This window comes from Acyrthosiphon pisum, chromosome X, assembly GCF_005508785.2.
Source record: "Acyrthosiphon pisum isolate AL4f chromosome X, pea_aphid_22Mar2018_4r6ur, whole genome shotgun sequence".
Taxonomy (NCBI): Eukaryota; Metazoa; Arthropoda; class Insecta; order Hemiptera; family Aphididae; genus Acyrthosiphon; species Acyrthosiphon pisum.
This window is the reverse complement of record NC_042493.1, coordinates 68,358,023-68,374,496: the sequence shown is the minus strand read 5'-3', so window position 1 is coordinate 68,374,496 and position 16,474 is coordinate 68,358,023. Positions and strand designations below refer to the sequence as shown.

General features: G+C 29.1%; 1 protein-coding gene across 1 annotated transcript in view; it reads right to left on the bottom strand.

Annotated features, from left to right (window-relative positions):
• The window catches only part of LOC103309818 (zinc finger MYM-type protein 1-like), a 16,399-nt gene extending 522 nt beyond the window's left edge, over nt 1-15,877 (bottom strand). Inside the window, exons 1-4 of the mRNA XM_008186258.2 lie at nt 15,614-15,877; nt 14,877-15,475; nt 14,289-14,769; nt 11,013-11,107 (exon numbers count right to left, since the gene is read on the bottom strand). Coding sequence (XP_008184480.2) covers nt 11,013-11,107; nt 14,289-14,769; nt 14,877-15,475; nt 15,614-15,877 — 1,439 coding nt within the window. The remainder of the gene's footprint in view (nt 1-11,012; nt 11,108-14,288; nt 14,770-14,876; nt 15,476-15,613) is intronic.
• Between the last annotated feature and the right edge of the window lie 597 nt (nt 15,878-16,474).

Genomic DNA, 16,474 nt, shown 5'->3' with positions numbered 1-16,474 from the left:
TTTTATAATATATATTCATTTTACAGTATCATAATGTAAATATTTTGAAAATAGTCGTAGGTATAAAAAATATAAACTAAATTGAATGTTTTAAAAATTATATTGAATTTTCAGAAAAGAAGTTTATTATGACATATCGACTATCAAAACATTTAAGGTGGCTCTAAGCGATTGGATTTTTCATGCATTTAGGCCTGCAATAAATAAACATACATCTCTTAGTATTCCAATTTTAACTCTTAATACTAATTTGAATTTGTTGGCCTCTTTTCTATGTTTTGTAGGAAAAACATTAAAATTTTTTTGTCTCATTGGCCTTTTAAAGTGTATACTCATTGAGTCATTTTGCCATTTTGAGAAATTAAGTAAGTTCTTTTGGAACCGTACTAGGTAAATAAACTTTTCAAAACATCAAAAATCTATTTCCTATCAAAACACCGGATAAAAGCTAACAAGTTCAAATCTTTTTTCGAAATTAAAATTGTACTACTAGAAGTATGTAAAATTTTTGCTGGCTTATTGGCATTATTAATTTTCACGTACTCGCGTAAGACAGGTAAAAAATGTTTTCGAGCGTGTCTACGTTGGCATATTAATATATTATTATGCTTGCGCGTACGTGAAGACAATAATCTACACCAACACATCGACTAAAACCCAACGAACGCGAACAATAGCCAATAAAACTTGATGAAACGAGTAATTACTAATTTCGTTCAAATTTTAATTAAAATATCTATAAAAACTTTGTTTATACCATTTTTAGAGTTTTCGGTTACAGTATGAACTACTTATGAGAAACCATTTATTAGTTTTTCAAGCTTTTTGACCTATCAAGAAAATTTTTATAAAAAATATTGAAAATTTCAAATATCTATAAATAACTTAAAAATATTTGAAAAATGTATTGTGTATTTAATAATAATATTCGTGATATTAATCTACGTTTATTCGTTTTTGAATTACAAAAAAAAACTAAATCAGTAAGGTCAAAAAGTGGTTTTGCGTTTAAATTACCGTTTTTCCTAATTTTTTTTTTGATTTCTTTTGACGCTTTATAGAAAACTATTGGAAATTTTTATTTCTGACTGTCCAAAGTACCAACTAGATTCATTTTTCTATCAGAAAAGTAAACATTTTTACTGCCCAAAAAGGCGATGACAAACACAAAAAATTAAAATAAAGGGTTTATATTATTATATACCTGTGCATGGACTGCTATAATATGATGTACCTACATATTTTTAAATATATCCACAGTCTACACGATGTTCGTATAGCCGCATAGGTACGAAATTAAAATACAGATATACGTCATAAATCATAATATATATAACGATTAATGACATTATACCAGTGGCGGTAAGACGGGGGGGGGGGGGTGAGAGAAATAGATCTCCCTCATGAATTTTTTTCCAATATTTATAAAAATTTATAATTATGTATAATTTATAATGCATTAAATTTTGTTCTATTTTTTTTTCTAAAAATAAATTATCGACTATTTTAAATTTCGACAGAATGTTAGAATATGTTTATACGTGTTTATATAACATGAGTTTACATGACTATATTATTATCTAGACTCATAATATGTAGGAACTACTGAACTAGTATATTATTATTATTAATATTTATTACACAAAATATAATATGAGAATTATCCCACTCGATGATAGAGAATTCTCAATAACAACCAGCTCTACACTTTCCCAGAACATAGGCCCACGCGGGAGATAGTGCGATCGGTAGATATATATTTTACAATATTACGTAGCCCCAGCCCCAGGTCATAAGTTGGTTGAAAACTTGAAACATCGATTGCTTATTATTTCTCATACCTAACTCATAATATTTAGTTATCACCGTGATTCGTCTTTACTCTTTCGTACTCGTGTTTTCTACTGTGTGTCCGTGTAGTGTACTAAAGTGCATAACTATTATACGGTCGATATCTTTTATAATATTGACTATTTTGTTCATATTACATTTTCACAAATAAAAGGAATAAAAGGAAAATTACTAGCTATTTTGATGCTAGTTGCTCTACATCTAAATGCTCGGCGGATGAAAAAATAAGTAAGATCACTAATATCATTACAAAAAATTAAGTTGTGGACTTAGGGGTAATAATTTTACTGTGGCTGTTCATCGCGGGGTTATAAATATGACATCCATCATGCAACGAAGTACTGTACGAATTAGCAAAAAAAAAACAAAATAACAAAATATTGTTAATACTATAATATACACTATACAGTATTATAAAGTCTGTAAGTGTTATAAATAAAGATTCTATTTACCACAATTTTATAAATTGATATTAGACATAACCAGTCTTATAAAGTATTCGAATACTTGTATTTAAATACTTTTTGAAGTATTTACATGGTATACTAAATACAATTTTTGTAAATGTATTTTTTAAGTATTATGAATAATTTTTAAAAGTATTTTTAACAAAATTTAAATACTTGTTTTAAAATAACAATAAAGTCCGTTTTATTAATTTTAATTTATTATTTTTCATGAAAAATTGACAACAATAAAAATGATATTGTTTTTGTTGAAAACTAATATTATTTTTTTGTATAGTAAAATTTGGTAATAACAATATTTAAAATTTAAAAAATACCGCATAAAATTTTATATGATTTCTATATTGGAATTTTTTAAGAAAACTGAAAATCTAATAATTTTAAAATAGTTCCATATTAATAGTTAATACCACCCACTCTTTAGCTTATTTTTTCATAAAAATTTAATCAATATTAGTTGAACTGTTGAAATACAAATGAATGCAGAATAAAATATGTGAACATATATATATATATCTCTAAATATTTAGACATGTTATAGTAATTGTTAAAATCTACGTATGAATATAGATGCAATACGAAATAATTCCGCGTGGCTAAAGATTCATAGATCTAAATTTCGTAAGTTACATAAAATACCAAATTACGTTCGTAAACGAATATATTATAACAGATTAATAATTATCGAACAATATCTAAGGCGGCTAGCCCCCATTCTTCGTCTACGGTACATTTCATAACTACTACATTTTATAACTCCATGATTAGTATAATATTATATTGTTTTATGTCTATATATTAATTAAAAACATTTAAGGCGCCCGTTGCCGATGCCATCTTGTCCTCAAAAATACACACTGCGGGAATAACGATACCGCCTTGTAGAATCAACCAAATTTCAAAATTATTTGTTTAATTGCTAGGGGGAAATAATCTACAGCCCGCGTCGATCTCTGTTTTTCAATATTTTATTCTCAGATTTTATAATAGTATGTCTAAAAAAAATACAAGATAAAAAAAACTATTTTTAACAATTTTTTTAATACAATTATTTGAAATAAAATACAAAATCAGGGATCGATGCGGGCTGTAGGAAGTCTTCTACTTTCAGATAAATAGGTATCGGGTAGTAGATTAGTGGAAAAGTATTATAATTGAGGTGGCAACTATGGGAGGGGGCTTAAAAAATATGTTCATACTTCTATGTTTCTCTAATGGATTATTTTCGCCCCCAGAATTGTTCATTATACCCCCCTATTTTATTACTTATTATTAATTTTTTTTACTAATAAGTAATAGAATATCAGTCACAAATAGGCAATCACTATACTCACAGGCAATAAGCTGTAAGACAGAGAAAAAAATATATAATAATAATATAACAATTATAGTAATAATATGTTATATAATATATTATATATAAGACAAAAATAATAATATTAACTCACGAGGATCGGCGTACCTATGTATTTTAGTGTCATCCTGCCCATTGATGAATTATAGATCGTTCTCGATGTTGAAATGTTCCGGAAATCGGTGTGCTGATCGATGACGTACTCATCTATAAACGAGGACTGTCCTTTTCGACTGCAATGTTTTGATTCGAAGTTCTACGCCCCGAAACAGCCAGTGGCGGATCCTGGGAGGACAAAGGGTGCATTTTCCCCCTCTCCCCCAATCTTCGTAGTTTCCCTTTGTTCCAGATTGTATTTAGCCAATTTGTAGCAACATTTTTTGTACTTTCGCCTTCCCCCCCCCCCCAAAAAAAAAAAATTAAGCCCCAGATCTGCTTCTAGAAACACCTAGCGCGGGGACCAATAATTATTAATATTGGGTTTCGATCAAATATTCTATTTTTACGTGAATACGAGTGATGATGATAATACACATAATGTATACGATTTGCCTGTGTATTAGTGTACACGACAAAATTACGTATTTGCGCAGTGGTGGATTAAGGGGCAGGGTAAAAGGCTATAGCCTAGGGTGACTTTTTGGGAAGGGCGGCTTTTTTTTTGAATTAAGGGTTATTATTGACTTATTAGATATATTTATTTTAATATTTTTTTTTCATATTAATGTAATATGAACACGAATAAAAATACTTTTAAAAAGTTATAATAATTTATTAATATTGTATGATGTGTACCTAACTATAATAAAAATATTACAATTATTATTATTACAATATTATTTTAAAATATTTCATGTGTAATAAAATAATTACAGTTAAAATAACATACTAGTTATTATTAATAACTTATTACTTATTAGTATGTACTTATTGGGAACATTCGACTATCCGAGTATAGGTATTTTCAGAAAATATAATAGTTAGGTATTTACTTATTTGTTATTTTGGAAAAGATACCAGTAATACTTGTTTTCAGTAACAATTGTCATTATACCACTACGACCGTGTGTTTTAATGACTATTGATATTATTATTATGTCCAAGACCAATAAAATAAACCTTTTATTTCTCACGTTTAAAATTTAAATTCATTTGAATGTTGACATATTTTATACAGTATACTTGGCCTATTTATATATTTTGGACTTTAATACTTACACTAGTATTTATATTTTACTTTATGTCAAATTGTATAAGTGTTAAGCAAATTCAAATTATATTTTGTTACTGCCCTATAATAAATTAAGGTTTATAGTACAGTCAATGTATATTTTATTTTTATTTGATAGATGTAGGTATATTTATTATTACGTCATATTAGAACTGTTTCTGAAATTACTTATCTTGTTATAAAAAATAGCGCACCCGTGGGAAGTTTATAATTACAGTTTATTAGTTTATAATATCATATTAATACGATATTAGTTTCAATTATTTTATCAAAAATAAAAATCATTATAATTTATTAATTTCCATAAAAGTAATAATATACAGGTAAATATAGGTTAAGTTTATATTTTAAATCTGTTTATTTTGTTTTCGTACCAATTTTTTTTAAATACCTATTATGTACGGGGCAATGCGTTAAATCGCTGACGTTACCCTTTCTCACGCTATGCCTTATTATTACCGTTCAATACGACGCGTTACGTTTTACATAATATTAAATTTTATCACTTGAAATATTCCGTAGATGTTCCGAAGTTTGAAAATGTTTAGGCGAGCATTTAATGTTTTGAAGTTATTGACGATTAAAACGATCACAATAACTAATAACCGTATTCCACAGCTGCCACCAAAAATGTAGTGGATGCGCACTTACCGACTCCGAAAAAAATAAAATGAACGAGACGAAATTACATTCTTTATTTAATTGTAATAATGTTTTAATGAAATAAGTACTCTGAAATGATCTGTAATGTAAATGCGTTACTCAGAGACTAACCACTACGTGTGCAAATCCCCGCATATGATGTGGTCGTCCGTTAAAAAAGGTTTATTCAGCAGATTTGCAGATTAGCAGATTCCCTGGACCAGTCGTATGGAGAAGGGAGTCCTACTCGCCTGTTGTCATAAGCGTATCAGTTTATAATAACTATACATAATATTTATTATAATTAAACATATTATAATTATTATAATATGTTTAATTATTTTACAGCTAAATACAATAAAACTACAACATATATAGAATAATTTTTACTAACAGTATTCAGTGGTTTTTAATACATTTCTATTTTCTCTCAGGATTCTTGTTCGGGGGAGGGGGGGGGAGCTTACAAAATATGTTCCTACTTCCCATTACATAATATGTAGTTCACTTTTTTTGCCTAAACACAAATACACAATATTACTACTTATATAGTTATTTCGACTTTCATCGTTTCGTGACTTTGGCAGTTGACAGTAATAAATAATTTCGTCACAACTCACAATCAATAAAAGCGACGCGATTGCTTACGACCGCCAATATATAAATTTAAATAATTTTCAAAGAAATAATCGTTCGGCGATTACCACAAGACACAACACAAAGTATAAATTCATTTACATCTGTATGACTGTATCGAACATGATAATTGAATTCGAATAAAAAACATTGTAATATATTATTATTATTGTGAAAAAAGTACAAAACAATAATATACTATAAAAAAAGCAGGTAAGTGGATGTTGCTCTGCTGTACAGTAGATTATAAGTGGGTCATTGTATAATGGATTGTATTAGACTTGAATTCAATGATATAATATCGTTGTATAAAAAAGAACGATTCTGAGCAGAGTCGGTTTGTCAGTCTGGATATTTTATATTATTATTATTTATTTTATCAAGTAAGTTGAATTGATATTATAATATTATGATTTTTTAATCGTTTCTATGGTGATAAACAAAGTGTTAGAAATTAAAATCCCATTTTTAGCGTTTTTTCGTAATTTTTCGGTGGTTTTTCCCGTAGCATTAAATAACTATTGAAAAAATCGAAAAATGACCTTTCTAAAGTAGGTACCATTTTGATCCAATTTGCTAAAAGATAAGGTACTATATGTTGTAGTCGAAGCAGTCCTTCTGGTAGAAGTTTTGTATACAGAATTTAAAAAAAAATAAATAAACACCATTGTAAAACCAATAGCTTCCTCGCTCCGCTCAGAATCTAAAAAAAAATATTCATAATAGTATTATATAATCTGATATAAAAATAATTCTGGCCTTTCAGATGCGCGACTGATAATGCCATATATATAAGCATATAATAAGCATATATAAGCATTGCTTATATAAAATGAATGCATGGTGAGTTACATAATATATATTATTATTTTGTTAAAATTGAGCAATCCCTTCCCACGACTCACGTATTTGACGAATATACACGCGGCGATTAGTCGAATAATCGGATAGTGTGATAGACTATCATCAGGCATTGCAGATTATAATTTATAAATACTTACTATAGTATTTATAATCAATATGCTATCACTGCAGTATCACGTATGGATTATAATATTATAATCCGAGATCGTCACTAGGCACTTTTGTCGCATACGTACTTTGCAGACTTCCATTCTTTCGTTCCGCACACTCCGACACTGACACTTCTATACCTACACACACCAGTGGTGGACCCAGGGCTTAATTTTGGGAGGGGCATGAGGGGAGGCAAAAGTACAAAAAGTACAAAAAGTTCGAAAATTGGCTACAAAATTGGTTAAACACAGTGTAAAACGAAGAAAAACTACGGTGATGGGGGGGGGGGGGTAATGCCCCCTTTGCCATCCCCCCTGGAACCACCACTGACGCACATGACACATACATACACGATACACACATACCAATATAAACGTAATTACTAATTACCATGCGGCATGCTCTCTCATGGACTATTAGCTACAAACAAATACAGTCAATTACCTACTGTATGTATTGTGTGTGTACACTCACACACAAAATGTTACACAGGGAAATGCGTAAAAAGAAAAGTGTCAAAGGAATAAAAACTAATGTCTAACACAATAATATTTTATTAGTTATTACACACAAAAACAAAAACGCCGGCAATATTCACAGTAGTCCTCAACGTCCCCGGCCGACACTCCGACCGGCGACCAACATCTCTTTTTGGTCATCCTCAATGTATGTATCATACTATCATACATTTAAAGCGGTGAGCTATGCATTTTTTAGGTTGATCTACTTAAACAATGATTTCTTACAAATTACGGTATCAGCCAGGGCCGGCGGCAATGGGGGTATGGTGGGCCATCACACCCCCTTTGAATTTTTCGTAACTATCAGTCGGCATTTTCTTAATAACAGAGAGGTGTCAGGAATTATACGACTTGTTAAAAACTGTTTTCCTAGATTTTCTTAGGTGATAACTTTAATAGTAAAAACGAGAACGGGTCCTTGGCAGTCTGCAGTATTAATTTGATTTCTAAATCGGTAATTAAAGAGGATGACACTATTAATAGTTTACTATATTATGAAAATATTATGATAAGTGGATATATTTTATTGTTTAATCAATGACTCCACAATAGTGTTAGTATACAAGTAAGCAGAAGTAGAACCCCTTGTTTTTCTTCTTTCCACTGACTTCGACTATACGCACTTAACAATATTTAAGAGTTAACTGATTTAGAAATCAAAATACTACTGATTGCTATACATATATAATACCCATAATAACTTTTTTAGTACCGTCGTCCATCTGTATGTTATCGTTAATCGCTATCTCAAGCACCTATCTGTGGGCTGTGGGTGCCTATATTGGGTATCATGGTAGGCCTATATTGTTATTATTACTTTCAGTGTTGTCATTTCAGTTTTTCATAGGGGGGGGGGGGGGGGGTAAAAGTTTCGACCAGCCCAAATGGGTAGTTTAAAAACAACCACTGGCAAGCACATATTAATATATTATGTTCCTGATCAATTTTTACGTAGTGTTGGTTTACCTAGGTTCTTCCATAAGTGTAACATACTAACATGCACCTTGCAGGTGCCAAAGTTTTACTTTAGATTTTGGTTCCTATAACCCTTATCATATATTGATTTAATAATACACATTTAATATTTATATTTAATATTTCATGGGGGGCCTACGCCACTGCGCTGATTAATAGATTAGAACACCGAATACGACTTAATTTTTTAGAACTTTAAATAGTCCTGAAAATCCTGAACCCGTATGGCTAGCGGCTGTATGATATACAAGTAAAAAATATTATAACAAACTGCGTGCATAGAACTGTTCAAAATGTTTTAGTTCAATTTTAAAAATTTTTTTTTTATGTCTTTACTATAATATTTATCAAATTTTAATAAATTATACAGATATACTATATAACCTATTATACAGAAATACCAGGAATTTTTATAGGTACTTCACATAGTTTGTTTTAAGAAATTACTGATTGACATTTTTTTAGTCGGCATAGATTATATTATTTCAGTCGGCAAATACTTGATCTCTCTTTCAATATTAATAATTATAAATTAATAGGCTGTAATAAATAATAACTATATAAAATATCAAGACTGACAAACCGTCTTCACTCAGAATCGTTTTTCTTATAGGTACTATGATATTATTATATCATTAAATTCAAGTTTAATATAATCCATTATACATATATCACTCGTAACCTACTGTACAATAGAGCCACATCCACTTACTCGCTTTTTTTAAATTTGCTTTTTTATATATTATTATTTAATAATTAAAAACTCAAAAATTTTAAATCATCTTATAAATATGATATATATATTTAATAAAGAGTAATTTGGTGTGGGGGGCTTTGCCCTCGCGGCTCTGTTTTCTGGAAATTATCTGGACCCTCCCTATGACAAATTCCTAAATACGCCACTGAGGTAAGCTTTACACCGGGTAGCAAGAACAATTGATTAATTTAATGGTTCAATAAAAAGTAATAGACCAATCACGGGACACTAATTCATGCAACACGGAATTAGTGTTTTAAGATAATTTGTTCAGCATCACTAAAAAATTCTAAAATGTAGGTACCTACTTATATAGTTGGCAATACGTATACCCTCAGTAAAACCATTACGTAGCTCCGATCAGAATCTAAAATAATAAAAATATAAATCGTTTTAAATATTATAAAATAATAATTATATTATTATTTACCTATATAATTATATAATTACTTGTATTATTAGACAATCGCACATTCGATGCGTATGGTGGCTTATCGACGATAATCGTCTATCGTTTGATTTGTTCATGACACAATATTATGCATCCGATGGGCGACGAGCGACGGGGAATAATAAATAATAATAGAAACTTATAAAAATAAACATTTTACCGTCGATTATAAATTTATAAATATTTCAACCCAATGATTTTACCAGTTCTCCGCATAAGTGCATAACTACTTCTATTAGCTGTTAGGTTAGGTTAGGTAATAGGTTACTTGTTAGGTTAGCTGTCCTCATAATTAGTATAAAAATGTAAGAATATTGTTATTTTTCAAATAATGTTTTTGAAAAGAAAAAATGTAGAAATTGTTAATATAGGACATAGGTACATCATTTTTGCTATAACCTATAACTTAACTGTATGAAAATTTTAAATATTTATATTATAAAACACTAAACAAAATAAGAAGGTACCTAGCAAGGAGAATATTTTTGTGATTTTTTAGTTGTAGGTATAGTGATAGACGATAGTGTAGGTATTAAAATACTAGTGTTTGTGAGATAGTTAATTTTTTATTATTATAATTTATAATAATTATAAATTATAATAATGAGTAAACTATCATAGATTATAGTATTATAAAAATAAATAAAAAATAGATTATAATATAACTATAACAGATTTATTATATAAGTATTAGGCTTATGAAAAAATAAACATAGTGTGAAAATGTCAAGTATCTACGGTTATTCGTTTGTGAATTACAACAAAATAAGATAATCGTTTGATTAGAATTCGTTGATATACAGCATTACAGCTGCAAATCCAATGTCAAAAAATTTTAACTTTAAAGGTTCATAAAAAGTTGGTTTGACTTTCAGTAGACTTTTTTTTTTTGTTCAAGGTAGGAACACGTATAAGGAATCTTTTGTTATATTTACAAATCTTAGATATAATTATATAAACAGAAAATTGCTTATGAATTTCTAAATCAAGTAGTTTCAAAATGTTTATGATTTTATTTGAATACTTCAGATGCCAATAAATGTTTTACAGATACTTGTTTAATAAACAAATATAGATATACTTTTGAAAATAAAAACTATATGTACCTACCTATACAAATCTTTATGATTTTCTGGTGGTGCAAGTGTTACATTTGCACCACCCAATTTACGCCACTCAGCATGGCGTCTGTCGACAGAAAATGGCTAAACGTTGTGCAGGTAATAATTTATTTAATGACTCATTACCTTCCGAGCCTTAGTTATAACATAGATTAAACATACATGTATGTTTAATCTATGGTTATAATGCTTGAACTGCACAAATTCTTTTATTGCACTTCACACTCCCGGTTGTTTATATTTAAATATAATATTATCATCACCGTCGCTATCGTAGGACTACCTATATATGTTACGTACATAACTTAGGTGTCATTGTCCCGTGTTTGAAACAAATCATATTATTATGCAATATGACACTTATTCAGTGTCAATTTTTTGTTATTGGATTTTTCTCATAATTTTTATTTATTATTATACCTATTATTATTTTATTAACATTGTATATAAAACAACACAAGAATGTGGCTGAAGTACCTATATTCAGCTGACTTAGTGGCGTAAGATATTATTATTATATATAGGTGCTGATTTAAAGTGTAATTCCGTTATATATGATATTATACGTATGTGTAGTACAGTAAGTTAACGACCCAGATAATTAATATCATTATAAAACTTCAAAGACGACTTTCTTGTAATAAATGGGAGTGGATATCAAAACTTAATAATAAGTCACGATTGACCATAATAGATGCGAAAACGGAAAAAGCATATGGATTTGTCAAAATAATCGCTTCAAACCCATGGCTAGAACATATATGTAGGTACACACGCAGAAAAATAAATAATGGGTTATATTTTTGTGGTTATTTAAAACTCGTAATTATATATTATCCAAAACAATAGGATAATGTTATAAACAAATCCATATAGTCTAATCTATAATTGATCATTTATTTTCATATTCGTCTGAAAAAAAAAGATAAGAAATCGTATCGGTATCACGAATTAACGACTAAACTCAGTTTACTTAGTTGAGCATACATTGAACTGCGTAGTTGTTCAATATTTTAATCTTAAACTTTAAAATAGGTCTAAAAAAAGACGATTTCAAGATTTTTTTTAAAAACAGTTATATATCATTATTTGAAATAAAAAAAATATCCTGAGTTCAATGCGGGCTGTAGAATATAATATTATAATACATACCGTCCCATCCCTTCCTTTATTGGTATTTGACAGTAAATTTGTGAAAAGTATTACAATTGAGGTGGCAACTATGGGAGGGGGCTTAAAAAATATGTTCCTACTTCTATGTTTCTCTAATGGATTATTTTCGCCCCCAGAATTGTTCATTATACCCCTCTATTTTATTACTTATTATTAATTTTTTTTACTAATAAGTAATAGAATATCAGTCACAAATAGGCAATCACTACTCACAGGCAATAAGCTGTAAGACAGAGAAAAAAATATATAATAATAATATAACAATTATAGTAATATGTTATATAATATATTATATATAAGACAAAAATAATAATATTAACTCACGAGGATCGGCGTACCTATGTATTTTAGTGTCATCCTGCCCATTGATGAATTATAGATCGTTCTCGATGTTGAAATGTTCCGGAAATCGGTGTGCTGATCGATGACGTACTCATCTATAAACGAGGACTGTCCTTTTCGACTGCAATGTTTTGATTCGAAGTTCTACGCCCCGAAACAGCCAGTGGCGGATCCTGGGAGGACAAAGGGTGCATTTTCCCCCTCTCCCCCCATCTTAATCTAAATTTGTGAAAAGTATTACAATTCAGGTGGCAACTAAAAGTTCTAATAACATTCCATTAAAAGTAATATTGCATATCTAAAGTATAGATTATTCGAAATTTCGCCAGATAACAATATTATATTTGTTTTGTGGATAATAAAGAACTCAAAATCGACGATAACGATTTGTAGATTAATATACCATTTGTTTACTATCATAATTGTTAATACCATTTCAAACAAAAAACATTTGACGTATTATTAATCGTTATTAATATTGATGCCACATTGAAAAAACATCGTAATCCATAGTATATTATGCTTTCTATTTTACGCATTTAGATTTACATATATGATATAGAGTATAATATTGTTAGAATGTACGTAATATATATTAAACAAAAAAAAAAAAAAATCAAGCTAAAATAAATAAGGAAACATTTATATATAGGTCGAACAGGTTAATCGGTCAAAACGACAGAAAAATTGCTAGAGCCGTCGAAGCCGGCAACAACGAGCTGCAAATATATACGAGTGCTTATGCAAGCTTTCTCATCTTCCGATCACCATGAACAATTTAACGGTCACGGGCATGGGCGTAACTTGGGCAGTTTTTATGGGGGGGCAAACTTTATTTTATGCCGATATACCGTATACTTAAAAGTTAAAGATATTTGGAGACTAAATATACTTAATCAGTGGAAACTGGAAAGCATAAAATAATAATATTATTATTTAAGATAAATCTTTATTGTAGTATGTACAATTAAATTACATTATGGAAAAAGCTTAATAAGATGATGGTTTATTTAATAAAAACATACTGCATTTCTATATTGCTTATAATGGATTACACTGTGCGTCTACCATATATTAATTATGGCTTATACAAATAATCACTTAAGTCATACACACAAACATAACATAATAAGAAAGTACCTTGAATTGTACAAAAAAGATTTTAGAATAGTATATACACTAAATAGTATTATAGTAATATTTTAATGTAGTAATTCTATAACACTACGCTCAAAGCTCAGACAGTCAAACACAACAATGAATAGTGAAGAATAATACAAGATAAAGAGAGCGTGTCTTGTCATATTGTTTTCAGTTGAAGTTCACAGTTAAACAGTTATCACAAATAGGAAAACAGGCTTTAATTTTACCCAGTGGCGTCATTTCAGTTTTCAATAGAGGGGGGCAAAGGTTTTGACCGGCCCGAATGGGTAAAAAAAAAACCGCTCGCTTCGCTCGCAAGCGCATTATATCTACTTACATTTTTATCGAATTACCATACCAAACCTCACTTATTTGTAATTATACTCAATAAGATTTTTTTTTTTGGTATCATTTTTACAAGCTTATTTATTAACTGCTTAATAACAAAATTTACAAATATATGATAGCAGATATTTTATAAAAACAACTGTACAATCCTATACCAATTAAAACTCTGTAAACTATTAAATATAACAATTTTTATTAATTAAGAAAAATATTATTAATTTATCAAAGGATATCTTCTTTTTTTAATTTTTGAAAATACATCAACCGCATCATCTAAATTAATTTTACCTGATACATCACTTTCCACCGCAATGACCAGTAAATCACTCAGCCGTTCATTTCCCATTGTTAGCCGTAGATGGGTTTTAACTAATTTTAGAGAAGAAAAGAAGCGTTCATTGGATGCAGTAGTAACAGGCAAAGTCATAAGGATATTTATAATTTTAAGAGTTTCTTGAAAAGCATTTGGAAGTTGGTTTAAAATTTTTGAAATAGAATAAAGGTCATGAATTCCATCATCTCTGTCTATGTTTGCATGATTTATTAAATTTTTTGCAGATGGAAATTCACATTGAAGATTTTCATAATTAATTTTAAAATGTTTATAATGATCAATAAAGGTAACTAAATGGGGACTTTTTAAATTAAAATAATCAATACTAGAGGATGAGAAAATGTTACAAGTAAGAACTATTTCATTACTAGGATTGCTGAAGCGATGGTTTAGTTCATTCAAAAACCTAAAACAATAAAATAAAAAATATATACTATCAAATTAATGCAGATAAAAGTAGTTGGTTTTTTCAATTAAATGATACTTATTAATAATTTTGATTTAAGTTTTTACCTGTCAATTGCAGTATAAAAAATAATTTTTATATCACTCAATGGCAAGTTATTTTCAATTGATGTATTCCTATTATTTTCATAAGTTCCTTGTCTTATTGTTGATTGAATAAAAAAATCTTGAAGATTTCTATTTAATCTCACTGGTCTTCTATTTCTTGAACTATTTTCATAGACTATTTCATTTTTTTCAGCAACTAATTTTGCGCTGTTATTAATTTTATCCCAAAATGTATCGCTACGCATTTTTTGGATATTTTGCTTTGTATTTTGTAACAAATTAATCGCTGAAGATTGTATAATACTTGCGCCTTGAAGTTCTACTGAAGCACAGTGAATAGTTTGTAATAAAATCTCCATAGCATGAGAAGTTTTTATAAATGAAATATTTGAAAATTCTTTTAATATACCAATAGCTCTTGCAGTTTGATCTCCCTGATGACTCAGTATTGATAGAACTTCTAAAATTTCAGTAAAACACATATTAACTTTTTGTATTGATTTATACCAATATGCCCACCTTGTGTCTACCAACCGTTCCAAATGAATTACAGGTATTTGTTTATCTTTTTGAGCTCTGACAAATAGCTCATACCTTGTCTGCCCATTCATTAAAAACTTATACAAGTTTTGAATTGTATTGAAAAAATTACATAAGTAGGGTATATTTTGTAGCGTTTGAACTAAACATAAATTTAAACGATGAGCATAGCAGTGGACATAAATGGCATGAGGAACTTTGGAGCGTATTCTTTCTTGAACACCGGAATACTGCCCACTCATAACAGAAGCTCCATCGTAGCATTGTCCAATACAGTTCATGATATCCAATTTATTTATTGATAGTATTTTAGTTATTTCACTTGCCAAACTTTCAGCATTTGAATTTGCCATGTGGTAGCAACCAATTGATCTCTCACAAATATTTAGTTCTTTGTCTACAAACCCTATTAAAAAACTCATTTGTTCTTTTTTTGATAAGTCTTTGGTTTCATCAACCATAATTGTATAAACGCCAAACTTATTCATAGAGTTTAATATAATCTGCCTTGTACATTGAGCTATACTACTTATAAAATCGTTTTGATACTCAGGACTAGTCACTAGTGTAGTGACCGTAACGTGCCTGTAATCGTAATTTTATTTTATCATCAGCAAACATATCTAAAATTTCTAAAAAATTCCCTCTGTTTTTAGAAATATCAGACTCATTATGTCCACGAAATGCTAAACCCTGTTTTGACAGAAAAAGTGCTGTCTTTAGTAAGAATTTTAAGTGTTCTCTATTTTCAATAATATTTTGTTGTCGTACGTTATTAACTTGATTAGCGATAGATAGTGAATGGTTTTTTTTAACTAGAAGATAATCGTTCCAACGCTGTACACAAATAACATGAGTCTTACATCTCTGATGATTGTTCAAAGATAAGGTCTGTTCCTTCCAAATTTTACATTTTGAACCATAATTAACAAAACATAAATTACCAGCAGTTTTTCCAGAGGCTATAATGTTGGCAGAAAAATGACGGCATGGAAAACAGAAAATTTCATCTTTTGATACAGAATACTCTATCCAGTTGTAAATTTTATAATGTCTAC